General features: G+C 44.4%; 1 protein-coding gene across 1 annotated transcript in view; it reads left to right on the forward strand.

The window, feature by feature from the left end:
• Positions 1-21,816, forward strand: part of FAIM2 (Fas apoptotic inhibitory molecule 2) — a 59,327-nt gene extending 37,511 nt beyond the window's left edge. The window contains exons 8-12 of the mRNA XM_063123131.1: positions 1,110-1,147; positions 4,511-4,598; positions 6,019-6,114; positions 14,462-14,515; positions 20,522-21,816. Coding sequence (XP_062979201.1) covers positions 1,110-1,147; positions 4,511-4,598; positions 6,019-6,114; positions 14,462-14,515; positions 20,522-20,671 — 426 coding nt within the window. The 3' untranslated portion in view covers positions 20,672-21,816. The remainder of the gene's footprint in view (positions 1-1,109; positions 1,148-4,510; positions 4,599-6,018; positions 6,115-14,461; positions 14,516-20,521) is intronic.
• Positions 21,817-22,045: the final 229 nt, after the last annotated feature.

A 22,045-nucleotide genomic window follows, 5' to 3' on the forward strand; every position in this document is an offset into this window, starting at 1 on the left:
CCTAATTTTGCACTTTCAGACCACTATGTGAATGGAAACTCATTTTTTCTTCAAAATTCACACTCCTTATTTTGCAGTGAAGTTCTTCAATCAAAACATGCACACCAAAATGTGTTTATTAGGGGAAATAACTTTATAAATGCATGTATTAGGAAAAATATGTGCAAAAATGCATTCGGATTTTCATGCCAACTTAAAACAAAATATTCTCAAAGTTCAGAATGAACCAAATTTAAGATTGGAGAAGTTCTAAAATTCAATATGAGCTGAATTTAAGATTGCAAAAAGAAACTGAGAGAAGCTGTCCTTCCCTATGTAAAATTAGCAACAGAATTAGTGGCATCCATTAGGCAGATGCAGCTGACTTTATCACCAAAGTGTTCAGTTCAAAGTGTTTGGTCACAGTGGATCTGCTGTTTTCCCCAAGAAGCTTGGAAATAGGGTGGATAGCTGTAGAATGGAGAATGCCTACATTCATTGGAGACATATTCTTGAAGGCTGTATGGCTCAATTCACTGTATTCCTCAGTTCACAGAAATAAAATAGCTTAATCCCCAGGGCAATGATTGTGTGAGCAAGTCTGGGACTTGACTGCTTAAGGCAAGTGCTTAAGGCAGTGTTCTTTTGTACACTGAATGGTTTGGACCCATCTTCCTTGTGGCACCCATGGAACTGTTCCCCCAACCCTTCGGAGCAGATTTGGAGTGTGCACAGGATGCTGCAGGGATGAGGAGAGAATGTAGAAGACTACCAGTTCCATGGGCACAACAAGGAAGCCAGTTCCAGCCCCTAATCTTCTATCTGTTACATAGATAAGTCCAGGCCTGCATAGCTTGTAGCCCACAAGTCCAAATGCAGCACGCCGGCTTCTGATGATGGTGTGACACATTCCTTCATTCTCTTCCCCTCATTTTTCCAAGCCTGGAGGAACAGACAGGAAGTTCATTGAATGTGGTGGACCACCATAGATGGCTGGCGGGTTGCTTGTAACTTAGTTGTGCAGGCCTGCCTGGGATAAGCACAAAGAACGCACCCCTAAGATTGGTTGTGCCTCTTTTCTTGACTCCTGGTCCAGCTTCAGAAGTAACTGAGTGCCTTTCTCTCCACAGACCCTGTCCATGGCCTATCTGACTGGGATGCTTTCCAGGTAGGTCACTCACAGAAGGAAGTTGAATGGTTACCACCTTTTTACTATGTGTGCATTTTTCACTCCTTGGTAGCTCTTTCTGGCAGTTCTTCCCTGACCTTTCATCTGAAAGTCCAAGCCTATTCCCTTTTCATTTCTTTTCTTTTTAACCTAGGCAAAACAAATAAATAAAAACATATGTCTTAATTTCTAGATGCACTGAAACTTGTGCTTCCTAATACTCCAACTTTGGCCCAATTTAAAACAAGCAAATACTTTGGCAAATCTGCAGCCAATAATCAACAAAATGCCAACAACCACCTTTTATCAATAGGGTTGGATTTTAATACAATACTAACAGATACAGAAAAATCTAGTATACTTTGCATCATATCTTGAACAAATACTAGGCAAATGATCATGTTTATTTATTTTATCTAGCATGAAGTAGCATTGACGTAAGATTCTTATGTTTGTTTGTGTGTGTCTGTGTGTGTTTATGTAGAATTTACATGTACCAATATATAATATCCTTTTCTACAGACATATGCCTATTCTTTCCTCATAATATTTTATATAAATCTCTTTCTTGGAGCAGGATAGATTAGGATCAGGATCAAATGAATTACAATTGTCTGAAGACCGTTAAAAGATCATGTGCCTATAGAACATCACAGGTTGGAAATGGAATCCCTGTACAGCAACTGAGATAACCAATTTCCTTCCAACACAGAATCTTTTTCTAGTCTACACAAACGCAAATAAGGCACTGCAAAATAAAGCTCAAAATGTCAGTTCTGTATTTATTGAATCCATATTTTAACCCACACTAAAGGCACATATCGTAGATATGCGGCATTGGGAGATAAAAGATTAATCACATTTCAGATTAATTTTAAATATTGCAATGTGTTACTTTCATTTTTGTTCTGTTAATTTTTGTTACTTTAAACAGTCATTATTTTATGAATTGCAATTAATTTTTTGAAAGTTATTTCTATAGCTATTTACCTGGGAGTAAAACCCATTGAATGCAATGGGGCTTACTCCTTAGAAGACATGTATATACTTGCACTGTTAGTCAACTAAAGTGACACACATGCGCACACACCTGTTTGGATTCCGATATTTGAAATAGGCACTGTGCACACCTCATCAATCTTGTTTCTGTAGCCATATGGACTAGAAACTCATCTGTTTCTTTTTTAAAAAAAGAAAAGTGAAATTTTCATAATGTTGGATCCTGAACCTCATATAACATGTCTGTGTATAAGAACAAATTATGATGGCAGATGAACACCATTATGACTGCAATCTGATATTTCTGCAAGGGAAGAAGCTGTAGTGAGCAGGGAATAAATCCTAGCAGAAAAGCTATTGCAGTTCTTGACTTTCCAGAAGGATGTGGTGTCTTGGCCCTAAGTGCAGGCTGAGAGTTCAAAGCTGCTGTGTCTCCAAATCCATTCTGAAGCCAATGACCTAGGAGGGAACTGGAGGAGGAACGCTGCTAGCTAGAAAGAAGCTTCTTTTGTGGTCTGGGTCTTGTACAACTCTTCCTTTGTTTCCGCAATAACAATCTCATCATGGATTTTCATTGTTCTATATTTGTCAGATGGCCTGCCAGTGGTGGTGCTAAGGCAAAAATAATGTGGCACAAGTAGTAGTAAACAAAGCCATCACTTGGTCTCAGAATCCAAGGAAACTGAGGCAGGATCTACACTACTGCCTCATAATGGTTTATAACAGTAGTGACAACTGTTTAGGCCCAGGACACACTACATATACAGTTTTCAAACTGTTTTCAAAGTGTTATATCCTGCTTGGTGTAGATCTGGCTTAAGTAGAGCGATACACACTAAAGGCTTCATCCCACGTACCCGTTTCCCTTGAATTATCCCCATAGCATAAAGCTGCCATCATCATTGTTGTTGTTAGCTAAATCACACCCTGGGTGGCGGCACTCCTAAGATCCTTTGCAAAGCAGGAAAAGGGTTTAAGGAGGAGACATGTGAAAATTAATTAAAAATCAATGGATGACCCAATCCGATTCAAAGGTGGTATGCTGAAAGCCCTCCTTAATATCTATTACTGTGCCAATTTTGATGTCTTTATCTTTAAAACTTACACAGTTGTAAGCATTTGTTTAATTTGTAGTTCAAACATATAAAATCCTCCTCCTGCGTCCCCAGTGGCCGCTCGGAGAACAACAAAAGATTCGCTCTTAAAGGGGTAGTAAAATACGACGCTTCTTTTGGCTAAGAAGCACAATTAAAGCAGGATGCATGGGAGTCCTTCACAGTAAAAGCAGATTATAAGCTGGAAAACTTCAGAGTCCTTTGCATGCAATTCACAGTGATTGCACAGTATAACGCTGGTGTGATGAAGCTATCTGCCCCTTGTGGCAAGCTTTTCTACTGTTGGAAAAGAAAGGGAGGGAAAGCAAACGTAAATCTGGGCTGCAATCCTAAATGTATTTCATCTGGAAGCAAGTCCTACTGAGATCAGTTGCATTTCCTTCTGTGAAAACACATTTAGGATTGGGGTGTGCAACCCGAGCATCATAATAATCATTTAGTTAGATCTCAGCCAGTACATTCTGCCCCATTTTTAGCACTGTATTTTTAGAACAGGGAGTGCTTGGGGAGAGAATATAAATATATAGAAATAAATGGGATTTGCAACAAACCGTTGCATGACGCAGTGCTTCTGTTCAGATTTCAAGTCACTCCATTCCATTCCTTCTCCCTCCCGGTTTTCTCTCCAAAGGTCGGTCAGCATTGCATCCCCCGCTTGTTTACTGGAGAATTGGGATTTGTAAGGGTCAGAAAAATGGGGTAGTTCTTCTATGTCTCTGTAGGGAATGATAGGATGACTCAAACATGCTTGGCTTGAGACAGTGCAGAATTTCCAGCTCTTCTGTAGTTCAAGGACTCCTGCACAGAAACACATTGCACCCCCTTGCTGGAACTCTGTCAAGGAAGGGGCCGTAGTTCTGTGGCACAACCTGTGCTTTCAATTCCTGGCATCTCTCATTAGGAAGATCAGGTAGCAGGAGATGGAAAAGACCTTCTTTGCCCAAGACCCTGGAGGACTGCTGACAGTCAGAGCAGAATTTCCATCTCTCAGTGGAGGCTAAATGGGAAGGAGACATGCAGAGGGATGATCTGAGATGTTCCATGAGGCTCATCAGAGAAGCCTTCAGTGATTTCATTCATGTATCTCTTGCAGCATACTTGTAATTCTCTGGTGGCCCATGAGAATATTCCAAAGCATGTCATTAGGGAACGACTGAACTCTAAACAGCCTTGTTTGTGGTTCTTTCTTTTGCTCACTGCTTGGATCACTAATCAGAAATACTATTTCTTTCCATTCTTCCTCATGCAGCTACTACAACACCAAGTCCGTCCTTCTCTGCCTGGGAATCACGGCCCTAGTATGCCTCTCTGTCACCATATTCAGTTTCCAGACCAAGGTGAGCATAAGCATCTTAATATAGGGCTGATTCCTCCCACACCACACACACACCGCTGCCCAATTCTGCCAACCCATTTGCAGGTGCAGATGTCTTGTTGATTATTTCTTTATTTTGAGTTCTGGAACCACTTTACATTGTGGGACAAGGGAGAGGACATTCTCTGTTGTGGCACCCCGACTGTGGAATGCCCTCCCCTTGGAGGCCCAACTGGCGCCAACACTGATTTTATTCCAGCGCCAAGTGAAAACATGGCTTTTTAACAATGGTTAAATTCATTAAGATGGCACATTGTTTTAACTGTTTTAATTGTTTTACTGCTTTAAAATTATATATTGTTTTAACTTGGTTCATGGTTTAATTTGTTTTTAGCTGCATATATTTACTGTTTTATACTGTATGCTTTTACCTGTACGTCGCCCAGAGAACTTAATGATCTAAGATGGGATATAAATGTTATAAATAAATAAATAAATAAATAAATAAATAAATAAATAAATAAACGGTGTCATACAAACATTGTTTCAAAAACAAAAAAAGTTGTTCACAGTCACAGAAGGGGCAGGCTACCTGAGTAGATCTTCCACCCTGGAGCAAAGAAAGAGACTCACTGACTTTATGCCTGATTCTGTACAGGTTCTGGCTGGCTGGGAGAGGAACCCCTTCCTGGAAGTAGCCCCCCTCATACTCATACACACACAAGACCAAATTTAGGAATGGTTCAGATGATGCCAGGCCAGGAGGACAGGGCTGCTCCTGCCACACAATTCTTCCATCAGCTGACTTGACAGGGTCATTTTGGCAATGTTTCAGGTCTTATGAATTTACTGTCAGCAGCCCTCTTTACAAGCTTGGCAGTTGGTTGCTGCCATTTTTTTATTACCCAGAAGCCACCTGAGAAGACTTGATGACATAGCATTGTTTTGAGGAGATTTCTGGGTAATTGGGGGAAACGTTTGACTTCCAACATACATACACACACAAACACACACAAACCATTTTGAGTCAAAAGCTTTTTGTAGACACATGTCACAGGGACAAATGTCATTATGAGCTAGGCCCAAATTCAGAAGAGTCTGAGTTCAGACTGCATTGGAGTAGAGACTTTTATTCCCATTTCTGGATTTGCTCCCATCACTAGTCAGATATTTATACTATAGGAGTTTATAGTTAAACCTGAATGTGATAAACAGCTTGTGTAGTATATATTAGTGTAAGTCCCCAGCATTTTTGTTGTGGAGTATAACTGGAGAAGGAAGAAAACACCTCTGGATACTAGATTAAGTAGCAAATGCCTAATAATACTGTATTTATATATTAGGTACAGACCTTATATGCTTCCTGGAAGCTAGGTAGGAGGCTGAAATGCATCCTTTCAGTGTACACTAAAACAACGATGTCCTCTTGTTTTCTTCCACAGTATGACTTCACCTCTTGCCAGGGCGTGCTCTTTGTGATGCTGATGGTGCTGTTGTTTAGTGGGATCATCCTGGCCATCATGCTTCCTTTCAAATATGTAAGTCCCATCTTGTCTCTGCCATCAGAACTAGAACCATGGCCCACATCCTTCCCTGTGCAATTTCTCCAAACCCAGTAGGACTGTGAAGTCCAGAGCTGAAGACTGTTGGCATGTCTACACCAGCCATTTATCCCAGGATCATCCCGGAATCATCCCTGTGCATGCAAATGACACACAGGGGATCCTGGGAGCAGGCAGGGACAACCCCTCCATTTGCCTGGGATTATTCTTAGGTGTAGAAAGGGCCTGAGTGATGTCTCATCTGTGCTGCCCAGTCGCAATATTAAAATGGAGGCCAAAAGGCCATCTTATTCACCTTTCTGCTCTCCACAACTTCCCCATGAACATGGTTCAACCTTCACAACCCAGACCTCCGAACAAAAGAGAGAGCAGGATTACTGCAGGAACAAAAGATGTTTGGAGACCAGAGCTCCACATGATTCAAGAAAGTGAGCCAGGACACACACTAGAGAGGAAGGTCACTACGCTCCTCCCTGGTCACTAGCCAATCACTGGTAGAAGGGTCCTTCTTGGCATAAAAGATGGTTCTCAGTCAGACTCAGAGAAGGAGCAAATGCAACAGTGATCCCCAAGGGAGCAGTATTGGTGGCTGCCCAATAAGCTGTTTTTTTGATGATGAATATAGAAGACTTTTTTTGGAATTCAGAGGCTTATATACTCCCACATCCAAAGAACATAGTTCTATAAATAGATGCTCCCTTACATTAGAAGGGCTAAAACAAAGAGGAATGCATTGTGGTTGTCATAGTTATCAGGCAACTGGAAAACAGTCACAAGGAACTTTTCCTTACATCAGCAAGGATCACAGTCTGCTTCCAGGGATAGCAACTGAGGGCTAGTTCTTTTACATGTGACAACCATCCCACATGGCAGGTGTTATGATGTGCTGAATCATTAGGGATGGGATCATGATACCACAAGCAGAAAGTACTGCTTATGAAACAGAACTTCTGAGCTCTTTCTCCTCCCCCGCCTCCCTGGGCCCCCTCCAAATCCTCTCCAGAAGAGATTAAAGATGCATTTAATGCCACATGTAGTTTGGCCACAAGTCTACTTACTACCAGGTATATAACCAGATTATGTTGTCCCATATTCCTATTTGGATGATACCATATTTCTTCGATTGTAAGACGCACACTAATTTCAGTACCACCAACAGAAAAAAACCACCCGCAATTCAAAGACGCACCCCATTTTTAGAGATGTTTATATGGGAAAAACATGCATCTTACAATCGAAGAAATAGGGTATTATGCACACTTTCCCCACAGGCTAAAGCATGAAAATACACATTGGGCCCATTCAGAAGACACCTTAAACCATGGCTTTAACCATGATGGTTAAGCCAGAGAGCCAGGCTGCATTCAGAAGACACCTTAAACCATGGCTTTAACCATGGTGAATAAGGCTTTTGTTTTATTCACCATGGTTAAAGCCATGGTTTAAGGTGTCTTCTGAACACAGCCCGGCTTTCTGGCTTAACCACTGCGGTTAAAGCCATGGTTTAAGGTGTCATTTGGGGGGGGGGGATTTGAACATTTGCGCAAGTGTGAATATGTGCAAATACAAATTTGCATAAATTTGAGGAATTCAAAAAACCCTGGTTCCGTCAATGAGTGGACGATGGAATGGAAGGCAGCTGACAATCCACAAAATGCAGATGAAGTAAATGTTTACAAAATCTGCATATCCCCAGCCTGGACTGGCTTAGAGTCTTTCATTCATGTCCTCGCTGTTCTTTTCTGAACATGCTCACCCTGTAACTTCCCAATCCTTATCTCAGTTTCTTTTGCTGTACTGTTGCTTCTGCTTCCCCCATCTTGCTCTTTCCTGAAACTGAAAGGTTTGGCCCTGGGCTGTGTTTACTGTTCAGTTGTTCATGAGGCGAAAACTGATTGTGGTAGGGAGTGGGAGAAATGGGAAAGAAGGCAAAGAGGTTGGAAGCTCTCAGTCACTGATGCCCTATAAGGGAGATTGCATGCTGCAATCTGTTATCGACAAAAGGTGCTACATACTGGCAGATGTTGATAAAACAGAGTGAGTTAGCCTGTGTTGTGAGGCCCCCATTAATCACTGTGAACTTGGCTTGTTTGCTTGGTTTCCAGGTTGGCTAGGCTTTCCGTTCCCCCCACCCCCAGACACACACACTGTGTCTGGAACCATTTTGAGCACCTGGTTATCAAAATAACTTTTGGCCCTTTGATTCACACCCTTCCTTTATTCAAGCCAGAAGAAACTGAACTTTGAAGGCTCACTGAAGCCTGGAGCATTGCAACAGAGGCCCTTTCTACACCTGAGGTTGTAGAGGGAGGGAGGGGGAGGATTATGGACTTACCTGCTTCTGCGATTTTCCCTGGGTGTCCAAACAGAAGGGAGACGTCCCAGAGGGATGTCGTGCCTATTGCGCCCACCATTTTTTTTAAAAAAGAGTCAGAAGCCGGAGCGCAATTGCGCTCCAGCGAAAAGTAAGTAAAAAAACATCGAAAAAGTCCCAACCCCTCTCCCCCCTTGATGTCCCTGGACTCCCTCCGGCCTGGCTCCTTCCCTCTGCTGACCCCCGCTACTGGCGGGGAGGAGGGAACGATCCGGGATGGTGCCCACACTGCCCGCGGTCCTTGGGATCGTCCCGGGACCGCAGGTAAAATCAGGATAACTGCAGAAGCAGTTATCCCAGGAAAATGGGAGGGTCATGCCTACCTGCTCCCAGGGTCCCTTGTGCATCATTTGGACTCACAGGGAAGACCCAGGGATGACCCTGGGGAAAATCCATGGTGTAGTAAGGGCCAGAGTTAACTTCTAATGCAAAGTATTATCTAAAAGATGTGTACATGTTGAATGAGAGGGGGGTACTTCGGGCATAGACATGATCCACCTCCTTTTGAGAACTGCTGAGGCGTCAGTATTCTCAGTGTTAAATCTATTCTCCCCTCTACGGAGAGAGGGTTCTGTCTTTGTTCACTGGCAACTTGAGGAAACAACAGATGCTGAGGGCTGATGTTCACAAAGACTAACACATACTGAAGTGATGGATGTCTCCGGTCCCAGACCGGCATGCCGTTGGCCACTAATGAGTTCTGCTCCCCATGTAGGGTGGCTACTTATGCGTCACCCCAAAAGAGAACAAAAGAAGACAGCGATTTACATAGCATTTGTGTAGACCCGGCCTGAAGAGCCAGGGACCCACTGTGCCCCCACGGCTCCCTCCTCTCCTCTCCCCCTTTTGTGATCCCCTCCTCCCTGCGGTCTCCTCCGCCCCCTCCCGCATGCTCCCGAGAAGCAGCAGCTGCTCAGTCACCTCACTGCGCCTCGCCTTCCGACCCTGCCCACTGCCAGGCAACTTACTTTTCCGAGCGTGAACAGGCACATCTGCCCGCCGCCAGCAGGCTGCCACTGTAAGGTCTTCAGGAGTCTCACGGCGCCTGTGCGTCCGTCCAGTGCAGCTCCTGAAAGCAGAAAGACCTTACAGAGGCAGCGTGCTGGCAACACGGGTGTGCCTGTCTCTGCTAAGGAATGTAAGCCAGCTGGCCAGCAGGGTCGGGAGGCGAGGCGCGAGGTTCGCGGGAGACTGAGTGGCTGCTGCTTCTTGGGCCTGCCGGTTGCCTGCATGGCCAGCAAGAAGCAGCAAGACTTTTGCAGGGGGAGAGCTCTTCCCTTCCTCCGCCACCTGCTGTGCCCACTTCCTTCCGCTTAATGGTAAAGCCGGCCGTGCACTTGTGTGGATTCGTGTATAGGTGTAGATGCAAATGTAAAAAATCATTACTCTCGTTCAAATAGACATATAATACAGCTCACCACCATAAGGAAGTCTATGACCAGGTGGCCTGTGCGTCTGCTCTCTAGGTTGATGGAGCACTTGAAGACCCTGGCTTGACCTTTATATGGTTCTTGACCTTTAAGGAAACAGCAAGAGGGGGTAGCACTTCTGTTTCCTGAAACAGAAGAGAAAATATTCTCTGGTGCCTGGAAAAAACCTTCTGCTAAGCCCAACACTTCAGAAAAAACTTTCCTTTCTCCGGAAGTGGGGGGCACTTATTTTTCTCCAGTTCTCAAGTATTATAAGAAAGAAGAAGCATTGGAAAGACTGATCTTTGTGACAGATTTGAAGAAAGAAAAGTGACCCCTAAGAAAAGAAAGTCCTTTTTAAAACACATTGGTCATAATAAAAATATTTCCAGGCACCGGAGAATATTTCTCTTGATCTTTAAATCAGACTTGGACTCCACAGCCCTCCAAATAGAAGGAACTTTCAAATAGAAGACCGTTGGGATGGGCAAACTCCCCTGCCAGTCCCAGCGTGTGTGCAGAGCAAGCCGCCAGACAGTCCTCAGTTGCCCGGTGAGAGCTCATGGGGGGGGGGGAGGGTTCTTTCCCTGAGTTGCGATTTGTGCAAATTCGTGGCTGGGAATACTTATGAAAATCACAATTTGCACAAAATTCTGGCCATAAATAGTGCAATTTGCATAAAAATAAAAGACGCATTATGCCTGCAATTTTGAACAAAATTGCGATTTCTCAAATAAAAAGCAGAAACAGCAAGCTTGTCTGACTCAGCATATGGTGAGTTGAGGCAGCTCAGAGATCCACAAGCCACCATTTGGTGGGCAGGGGCGGGGGAAAAGCAAAACCTTATTGAGCACCATTCCCAAAATGGATTCCTCTGACATCCCTACCTGTGATAGCCCTTCAAATAGAGAACTTCTATAAAATAGACACTCTGTCCCCAACATGCCCTGTCTTTAGGCTCCATTATAAACCAGGGATGGGGCACCTCTGGAATGCAGAGAGTGCAACCATCTTATCCACTTCTTTGAGCCTATGGCCTATATTGTGTGGGGACCTACAGATGTGGTTGGACTACAACTTCTATCAGCCCTAGCCAGCAGAGCCAATGGTGGGGTATAGGTGACCAACCACATCTGGAGGGTCACACATTTCCCAGCCCTGACATGTATTATAAGGGGAATCTCTTTTTGTCACTTATCAGATCCGTAACTCGGGCCTAATCTACACAAATAGCAGATCATGTGGTAAAATTGTTTCTGATTGGGGGATTGCATGTTTGAATGCTTGCCTCATTGAATACAGGCGGGAACCTGAGACACATAAGACTAGCATGTCGGAGAGAGAGCTAACCTTCCCCTGGACAGTCAATTTTCTAGGTGCCAGAAATATTCTTTTAAAGTGGGAGGGCCCGCCCCCCTCAGTCATATGATCTCTCACTTGTAGTTGCCAGTGCCAGGAAGGTTTTACCACATGATCCATGTTGGTCCTCTGTAACTCCACATACTCCCAACAACAAACAGGTCCCTTAATGCCTTTTGTAATTATTATTTCTTAATTGGCATTGTAAGTATAAAGGTAGATAGCTGTTCAAAATCTGGCCCAGGTGAATTAGTGCTCCCATCATCGACACCAGGACCAATAATGCACTAAGGAGATGTTATCAGGTTGTGTAATAAATGTACAACACATTCCTGTCATACATTTATCTTAAATATTAACAGGGACAAGGAAGGGAGAGGAATGCTGCCCAAATTTCTGAGGTATCCAGGTCCAAGGTGAATTTGGTGGCGTCCTTGTCTCATTACACCAAGGAAATCAGGCTCCTAAGTCCCGTCCCCCCAATCGCTGATGGAAAAGAACTAACTGGATACCCAGGGTTTACTCTTCCTTTCGCCCCATTTGTTTGACAGAGAAAGGAAAGCCACCAGCTGAGTTCTGCAGGCAGAAATTGTCAGCCTCTTGGTTTCCATAAGGCTGCTCAAAAGGAAGGGCAAACGTCTCACTAGAGATAGAATCGTAGAATGTTTGATCGAGTTGGAAGGGATCCTAAAGGCCATCTAGTCCAACCCGCTGCTCAAGGCAGGATCTGCAATGCAGGCTGGAACTACAGCTTCCTTGTCAGAAAGCCATCCAGCCTCTGCTTAATTCCCTCCAATGAAGGAGAGCCTGCCCATCATCTCCTGAGGCAGTCTGTTCCACTCTTCCCATTAGGAAATGTATCCTAATGTTTAGCCAAAATCTGCTTACCTGCAGTGCTCATGTCTGCTCCGTCATCTGCATGGCACTCCTTCGAAGACAGCTATCACATCTCCCCTGAATCTTCCAGGCTAAACATGCCCAGCTCTTTCAACTGTTCTTCATTGGACTCAGAGATAGGGTCATACGATAATTCTCTTTCTGTTCGTTACGTGTTCACAAACCTGAATGTAAATGCAACAGGAATGCATTTCTCGTCCAAAGCTCACATTTGCTAGAAAAATGTGGATTTTTTGGGGGGGGGGGTGTGCGTGACATTTTCATGCTTTATTCAAGGGGGAGGGAGTATGCATTTGGGTGTGCGCGTTAAAAAAATGTGCCCCAATACGACCTTTCCTGTTTGAAAAAAAAAAGTGGGGAAAGGCTCACATTCTGGAATGAGTATGAGGTGAACGGAGATTTGATGTGGTAATTGGAGAACCACAAAAACTTCAAACCATGTTGATTCTCTCATCCTGATGCTTCCTGTGTTCAGAGGCCCAGGGCGCCAAGAAATGGATCTGCCCCAAACATCCCAGGGCTTCCAAACGCCTCCCTATTTGCATTTCTTCCAATCGAGTCCAATTTATTGCTTATTGAATTTGGCATTTCTTCCTACATTTCGGAGTTCCCAGTGTATTGGTCTTGTTTCTGTAATGGAAATGGTGCATGAGGAATTTATCTGTTGCTTGGTTCTTTAATTCATGTTTTGTACAGACCACAGTGCAAACACAGTTTGTCTCAGCTTTCTGTTCATTTGTGTCTCCCCCCGCCCCCCGTAACCTATCCACATTACCAATGCACATGTGGACATCAATGAAAAGTCCAAAAACCAAAATGAACAAACAACAGTCTTGATCTGATCGTACACATCATTGCATCAAAATTCTTTCTGGTGGTGTTTGGCCAATGTTCAGGAACGCAGCAGTAAAACACCGCACAAAAAGAATCTTGATGCAATTTTATATAATGGCAATTATTATTATTATTATTATTTATTTATATAGCACCATCAATGTACATGGTGCTGTACAGAGTAAACTTGGGGCATTGTGGGTTTGTTTTGATTTATGCAGTGTTTTATTAATGCACGCTGGTGTCATGGGGTGGGGCGGAGCTGGGAAGACATCACGGAACTGAAGACCGCTGCAAATGCCCCATGCCCCAATTCCAGAGTTATTTTTTTTACATTTTTCCTAGTTAAATTGGAATTCAGGAGGAATGGAGTGACGGGAAGGACAAATCAGGCAATCAATAAAGCAGGAGTGTTGAACCCCAGGTTCATGGGCCAAATCCAGGCCTCTTAGGGTCCCAATTCAGCCCTCCAGACTTTCCAGATGGCCATACCCCATTTCCCTTACTCCGAAGGCCAATTGTTTGGTAGATTACTGGATTTTTCCTCGTTCTAAAAGGTTGAAATGGCTCTCCTAAGGATTAGTTACTGGCAGTAATAATTTTACATTAAAGTGTGCTGTTTTTTGGCCACACCTCTTTTTTCCTTCAGCCCCGCCCACCACTGGAATATAGTCCCCAAGAGGTATGGAATGGAGGGGAGTTTCTCACTTCTACCTTTCTCTGTCTTCTGGAAAGGGTCCTGAGCCTTGGAAGGGAAAAAGGGCCTCTGTAGATACCGCAATTGTATTACTCCTAAAGTAAAATGGTGACAGTATATTGTTCCTCCATTGCACTGGTGTCTCATATAGCTCATCTTACCATTAAGCTGTTGACAGCAATGAGAATACCAAACACAGGATTCTGGCTAATGGTATGTTAATTGCATCAACAAGTACTTAATTATTAGGTGCCGAGGGAATAGCAAGGAAATTGAAGGATGCTGTGTGAATGGTCAAAGTGCAGCTTGGAATCTTTCTGGGTGCTGTTTCACAGATGCACATCCATCCTACCGTGGGTAAAACTGGGATAACAGTGGTCCCAGAAGTCCTGGGGAAATGGAGGGATCATCCTCCCAGGTTCCCCTGTGACCTTAGCTAGACCTAAGGATTATCCCAGGCAAATGGAGGGGTCGTCCCTGCCTGCTCCTGGTATCCCCTGTGTGTCAGTTGGATGTACAGGGATGATCCCGGGATATAAGCCTGGTCTAGCCATGGCCTGTGTGTCATTTAGAGGCAAAGGAATGATCCCTGGAAAAAAGGCCAGTGTAGAAAGGGCCATTGTTTACTTTGGGTGAGTTGAACCTAGCTGCACCTTCAGTTTCTACAGATGGCTGGCCATTCACCATCCCAAGTGGGTTGCATTATTTCCATCCATCTTTGGCTGACCAATCTCTTGATCTCTTTCCCTATAGGTGCCGTGGCTCCAGGCTATTTATGCTGTGCTGGGTGCAATCGTATTTACTATGGTAAGCAAGCTTTACCAATCTTTACAGCACATTTCCCCATATTGGCAGTGAGAATTCAGAGGTTAACATGTCAGCAGTACACCCAGCATTCCCAGGTAGCCATTCCTGGCCATAGACAAGAAGAGCCTCCCTTTGTACATTATATATTTATGGTTATATATTCCAATCTGAAAGGTTTGTGTTCAAGTCCTTGAATGTTCAGGATTCAATCTCAGTGATCATGGGCAAACCCCAACATACCTCCCGCCCCCACCTGAATTGCTAATCCTGAGGACTATATGCTACCTCCAGTATCGGAAGCAATATGTCTATGTGCACCAGTTGCAGGGGAACATGGGTGAGAGGGTACTGATGTCATCATGTCCCTTCAGCTTGGTCACCGTATGAACGGAATGTTGGAAAAGATGGACCTCCGATCTAGCAGGGTTCTTCTATACATTCTTAATTCAGAATCCGGAAACCTGGTCATGCCTCCATTGATGTCATTTGGGACTATGACAGAGTCTAAACACTTCCCCTCCATAAGCTCCCCATGGAACGCTACCCCATTCCCCAAACTTACCTTGTAGTGGACATGGTAAGGCTACAGCAGCAACAAGGTCTCCCTGGAGGCCCCTAAGTGAGTCCTCCTGGTGGTTAGAATGCATCAACACAAGTGCCCCAGGAGGAAGAGGCCCTGGGAAATGCATTTCTCCATGACACCTTAGTTCATATGGACTCAGCTGCCTATATTTCCCAAGGCTTGTGCCTGAGAAGTTCCCATTGCAGTATTCTAGGAATCAGGGAAGGAAGGAGGCCTGCTTTGAGACCTTGCCATGGCTGCTCATCACCAGTGAGGGCTAAGAAGGGGGAAAGGCTTGTGATATCAATGGCAGGCCTCAAAACTAGTGCAAGCTGGGTCCAAATTCAGAACCAGCACTTGGGCTCAGCTTTGTACTAGGGTGAGACTTTCTGAATCAAGGGAACTTGTCTTCCAAATCTCCCTCCAGCCCGGTTCATAGGCTTCTGGTTTTGTGGCACGGCACACACTCAGGCGAAATGAAACCGATGACTTGTACATTGTTGCAAAGCCTAGCTGTGCCTTATATTCATCGCTCCAAACATAGGCATGTAGGGTGACCATATGGAAAGGAGGACGGGACTCCTGTATATTTAACTGTTGTATAGAACAGGGAATTTCAGTAGGTGTCATTTGTATGCATGCAGCATCTGGTGAAATTCCCTCTTCATCACAACAGTTAAAGCTGCAGGAGCCCTGCCCTCTTGACCAGTTACAAAAGAGGGTAGGGCTCCTGCAGCTTTAACTGTTGTGATGAAGAGGGCATTTCATCAGCTACTGCATGCATACACATTACACTTGCTGAAGTTCCCTTTTCTATATAATAGTTAAAGATACAGGAGCCCTGTCCTCCTTTCCATACGATCACCATAACTTTGTTGAAGGTGCTGTGAATGTTCTCTTAGAGTTCTTTAGCTACTGTTTTTGCAGAGCTACAGATTCCAGGGTTCCTTGGGAGAGGAAATTCAGCTAGTTAAAGGTTGTATTTACTTCTCTGCATTTTTCAATAGACGTCTCCAATCAAAAATATATATATTGGGGAAAATAATATTAAGAATGCAATTTATTAGGAAAACTGATGGCAAAAAAATGTGTATATTAGGCAACAATGAATACAAAACTGCATGTATGAGAAGAAATGTGCACCCAAATGCTTACGAATTTTCATGTGGACATTTCTAAAAAAAAAAATCTCAAAGTTCAGGATGAACTGAATTTGGGATTGGAAAAATAAGAAATTGAAAGAGATTGAAATTGACAGATTCAGTCATCCCTAAGTAACCCAACAGTCCGGGTGTTTTTTTTAAAGCTTTCTTTCTTTCTTATTCTTTATTTATTGTTATTACATTTATATCCCACCTTTTTTTCCTTCAAGGAATCCAAGGCAGCGTACACAATCCTCCTCCTCTCCACTTTATCCTCACAACAACCCTGTGAGGTAGATTGGGCTGAGAGTCTGTCACTGGCCCAAAGTCACCCAGTGGGTTTCCATGGCCGAGTGGGGTCTTCTGACTCCCTGTCCAACACTCTATCCTGGCTCTCTGCACCAGCTGTCAGATTTTTGGGTGTGCACAAAAGCCAGAAATGTAGGCTTTTGCCTAAATGATTATTTTCATCTCAGTAAACCCTGAGGGTTTTTTGAGCCAAAGTCATCAGTAACAGTTTATTTTATTTATTTATTTATTTATTTATTTGTTACATTTATATCCTGCCTTTTTCCCTCCAAGGAGCCCAAGGCAGCGTACATAATCCTTATCCTCTCCATGTTATCCTCGCAATAACAACCCTGTGAGGTAGGTTGGGCTGAGAGTCTGTGACTGGCCCAAAGTCACCCACTGGGTTTCCATGTCTGAGTGGGGACTAGAACCCAGATCTCCTGACTCACAGTCCAACACGTTAGCCACTACACCACACTGCTCTCTGTGACACCACACTGGCTCTCTTTTTATTTAGTATACACACGCCTGAAGCTGATAGCTCGCACACACACACTAATAGGTTGAGTAACTCAGTTCAGCCACAGCCTGTGAGTTCACAAGTTTGAGAATGCATCATAGTTGTGTTTGGTTTTCCACAAATGTGTGTGCGCATGCGCACACACACATACACACACACACACACACACACACACACAGTGGTTTTTCAGGAACTGAAAAACCGTTCTCTGTTTGTGTTGCTTTTCTTAGCTGATAAAAGTTTTGCAAAAAATCATCCCCTCCCTGCTACCCAGTTTCAGCTCAGCTTCATCCATTTCTATTTAGTCATCTCTGCTTGTTAATTCTGGGGACTTTGAATCCTAGACTTACGCATTTACTCAGTGATAGGGAAGATATACTAATATATGGGCCAACCTAATCTAATGGCCCAGTGCCCTCAGCCAACAAGGTTATCATGCCTTTGTTTCCTGTAACCATGTTAACAGCACTGGAATAAACTGGCTTGTGACTTCTACTTCCAAACAAAACAGGGATGTTCCCCTACAGCTTCCTGATAACTGTGCTTTGCACCACTGATTACCCATGATTTATCAGGTGACCAAACCACAAATATGAATCTCAGCCTTTGCCATGCATCTTAAGTAGGCTTTCAGATGCAACAAAGAAGCGAAATGTAAAAGAAAAGAAAGCCACAAACTAAAGATTACATTAGAAGAGCTGTCCCCAGTCTGGCATCATCCAGATGTGTTGGGGCTGGAGAGCACCAGGTTGGGGAAGGCTGCATTAGAAGAACATGTTGCGGGGGGAGATTGCATTAAATGAAAAAATCAAAGAGAAGCTCCAGCAAGTGCAGTGACTTTTCTGCTCCCTTCCAGTAATTGTGAGGTTCATCAGATGAATGTTTTATTGCACACTCGCTACTGCCCACTTATGGATGGTTGTGCGGCATTTAGACATCGTCTGCCTTGTCAGCCTCCTGCTCCTTCTGCTCGTTTTTCCATCGCAAAATAGACTCCTTTTAATCTGACTTTTTTTTTAAAAAAAAAATGTGCTGCAATTTCCTGCTGTGTGCAGGAAAAGTGGCGTGATAAAAACTGATCCCTGAATGGTCTTTATTTACTTCCTCTTTCCCCGCTGGGCAGAAAGAGGAAGTAATGAGGGACAAAAGCAGGAGTGGAGAAACGACGGTAAGGAAATGCGATTTCCCCCTGGATGATGCTCTGGGTCTTTCTGGAACAATGCAACAGGATTACGTGAGATGGCGGGCATGTTCTTAGCAGTCACTGGGTTCTTAGCAGTCATTGGCATTTAGCCCATAGATCAGGAATGGGAAATTACCAGGGGTCCAGGGCCCAATTTGCAAACCCTAGGACTCACCATGAGCTACACACACATTCACATCCTGGCTGGAATTGCTGCTGCCGAATTTGGCAGTGGCAAATAAAAGCCCCCTTTTCCCCTTTAAACAAAGCACGCAGGGAATATGTGCCTTGTTTAATATATAATCGCCCAGAGAGCTTCAGCTACTGGGCGGTATAAATAAATAAATAAGTAAGTAAGTAAGTAAGTAAGTCCCTGCCAGAGTCCTGAGATCATCACCTGAGACCCGACCCCCATACATAGATTCGGCAGGTGGCTATTCATGAGCAGGCTTTTTCTGTGGTGGCCCCCAAATTGTGAAACGTCTTCCCTAGAGAGGTCCACCTGGAACCAACTTTGTTGACTTTTCATCAGCAAAGACTGTTTTATTGTTTTAAAGAAAGCTACATTTTAAAAATTGCCTCTTTTCAGGCTGCTTTGATATTTATCTTCAGTTGAAATATGTTCCTTTAACTGCTGCTTTTTACATGTACGGAGGAATGCCTTTGCTTTTCTGGGCCCAATTAAAAGTGTTGGTTGCTACCTTTAAAGTTGTATATGGATTAGGAACAGGCTACATTTGGGACTTCCTGCACCTACGTGAGCCTGCGTGGACCTTAAGATCAGCTGCAGAGACCCTGCTCACGTACCTGCCAGTAAGGTCCTTCAGGTTGATGGGATCAATTGACAGGGCCTTTTCAGTGGTAGCCCCATCATTGTGTAGCTCCCTCCCATGCAGTGCTGGTTCTTGGCTTTTGAGGACTCTTGGGCAAGTCATCCTCAATGGGCCCCCTCCTTCACTGAGCCTACCTTCTCATTGCCATTGTCACCAGCTGCTACTGCTCCTTGTCCTTTTTTCATCATTGCCGCTTGACAGGCAGAGAGCTAGTAAGCAAGTGGGCAGAAGCATTTGCGGCTCCTCTCACCATCACCAGATTAAGAGGCAGGTGAACAAGCAGGTTGCAGTATGAAGGGTAGGGTCTCCTATCAGTGGGTCCCTGCAGGGGTGTGGGCCCTTAGCAAGGGGCCAACCATGCCTACCTTGATGCTGCCTCTGCTCCCATGAGAAAGTGCATTTGGCTTTAAATGTTTTTAAATAGCTCTTTAGGGTGGCCCTATGGAAAGGAGGACAGGGCTCCTGTATCTTTAACAGTTGTATAGAAAAGAGAATGTCAGCAGGTGTCATTGGCATGCATGCAGCACCTGGTGAAATTCCCTCTCCATCGCTACGGTTAAAGCTGCAGGAGCCCTGCCCTCTTTTGTATCTGGTCATTCAGGGCAGGGCTCCTGCAGCTTTAATTTGGTGATGAAGAGGGAATTTCACCAGGTGCTGCAATGCATACAAATGACACCTGAAGGTGTGTCCTCTAATCCTGCCATGAGGGTCATACACTGAACACTTTGGAAGTCAGTGTTGTGTTTCTAAGAAAACTCCTGCTTTTGATGGGAGGCAAATGAGGAGGCCTGCTAAGTAATCCACAAAGCTTTTATTAAGCAGCAAACATCTCTTCCACCTGAAGAGAGTCTAATCTCTTGGAAACTTCCCCCTAGGCAAAACTATGCAAACTAAGCAAGACAATTGTCTGCTCAAGAAGAATAGGAAGCCACTTCCCAAACACCCGTAACTTCAGAGAGCCTGGTGCGGAGGCAGGTTCTGGCGCAATCCTAGTCGGACCGACTTTCTCACACCTTCCTTCCACTCTGTGCGTTTTAGTTTCCGGTGGACCCTAGCATCAGCTAGCTTGTCAGGATGCTCTCCTCCAGAAAAAAAACTCACTTCCCACTGAGTGTGAAGGATTTGGCCTTGAGGAGATAAATTCTGGAGAGGGATGACTCCCAGCTGGGGAATCGCCTGTGAGAGCTTCCTCCCCCACTGGTACAGGCTGGCTGGTGTCTGGCGCCGCCTCTTCTAGTTCTGAATCTGATTCTGATTGATTACTTGAAACATCTTCTCCCAAAACAGGGGCAGTAGGGTTCAACATGACACCCAGGAGAAATTGGGGGATGACAACAGGGTCACACAATTAGGCTGCAGTCCAATACTCACTTACCTGGGAGTATATCCCATTGAACTCAGTGGGGCTTACTTCTGAGCAGACATGCATAGCATGGCACTGTTAACCTCTGTTGTGTTGGCTTTTGTCTCCTCAGTTCCTGGCCTTTGACACGCAGCTCTTGATGGGGAATCGCCGCTATGCTATGAGCCCAGAAGAATACATCTTTGGAGCCCTCAACATCTACCTGGACATCATCTACGTATTCTCGTTTCTCCTGCAGATTTTTGGGTCCAGCCGAGACTGAGCTTGGCAACACCTCTAGGTCCCTTGCCTGATCAAACAACAGATTATATCCATATCTATAATAATACAACAGCAACAACAAAGAAAGGAGAGAGGGGGAATTCACTCACCTCTCTGGCCCTTTAGCAAGTTCCATTCCATCAGGTGGGCACTGACCCACTCTACGGCTTTCTTGAGCTCCTTCTGCAGCCTGTACATATATATGCTGTTAAATCTTTTGTGACTCAAAAAGCAAAATGGGGCGAACATGCTAGGCCTTCCCTCGCTTCCACAAGGGCCTTCTGTCTGTGAATTGAACCTAGAGTAGTAGCACTAGAACAACTGGGAGGGGGTGGAAATGCCCTTTTTTGTGGATCCTGCTGTTGCATTCGAACTAGAGCTGAAACAAATGTGAAGTGGGTGGGGGATTAATCAGAACTGTCCTACCCAGGTTGTCACAAAGTGACCAATTTGTGAAAATCCACAGAACAAATTTTGAGATTTGTGTGGTGTTAATGTGAATTGTAAACCTCAGCACCCTTCTAGCTCAATTCAAAGCCAGCCTGTTTGTTTTCTAACTTATACCCGCTTTTCTTTCTCAGAGCAGCTGAGGTAGGGTTCCAAGTGGTCTCCCATCCAAGCAGCTTCCATGGTCCCACCTACTTAGCTTCAGTGGTAGAACTTAGTTCGGTCGCATGTGCCCTCACGCTTACTTGGCAGTTTGAGCACAAACAATGAGACCATTTTGCCTGGCTTTGTGTTTTGCTTGCTTGTTTAAAACTGAGGACATCTGGCCGATGTCAGTTCTTTTGCACATTTTTGTTCCAGCTCTGATTCTAGCCCAGCAAGAGAAGGAGGGGAAGGTGAACACACAAAAAATGGTCACTAGTCCTTCTCAACGAAGCATGATGCTGGAGCAATGGTTTTGCCCCAACCACTGATGCAGAGCAAACATTTGCTTGTCTACCACCGGGTTCCTGGATCTGAGATCATTCCTTTTGTCATCACTTAGAACCGCTGTGCATGTTACTTTAAAGACACTATTTTCTTTTCTATTTTACTTAAGAGTAAGTGCAAGGCCCCTGACATGGATCAGAAACCTAGCTTTGAGGATAAGGGAACTTTAATCCACCTCCCTCCGCCCTAGTGGTCCCAATCTAGAATGGGGTGGTGGTCATGCTTACCATGTACAATTTATATTGCCAAATAGTGATCCATTGGAGGTGTAAGTCTCCAATATGGATCAGGACCACAGGAGGCGGGAAGCATTACAGATCCTCTACTTCCACACAGTAGGGTCTTAATCCAGGGTGGGGCCCCTGTGCTTACTCTAGAGCACAAAAAATACATCTCTGCTAGCTACATCTTTACAGTAATGTGTGCTTTGGTCCTCAGT

This window comes from Elgaria multicarinata, chromosome 3 (genome assembly GCF_023053635.1).
Source record: "Elgaria multicarinata webbii isolate HBS135686 ecotype San Diego chromosome 3, rElgMul1.1.pri, whole genome shotgun sequence".
Classification (NCBI taxonomy): domain Eukaryota; kingdom Metazoa; phylum Chordata; class Lepidosauria; order Squamata; family Anguidae; genus Elgaria; species Elgaria multicarinata.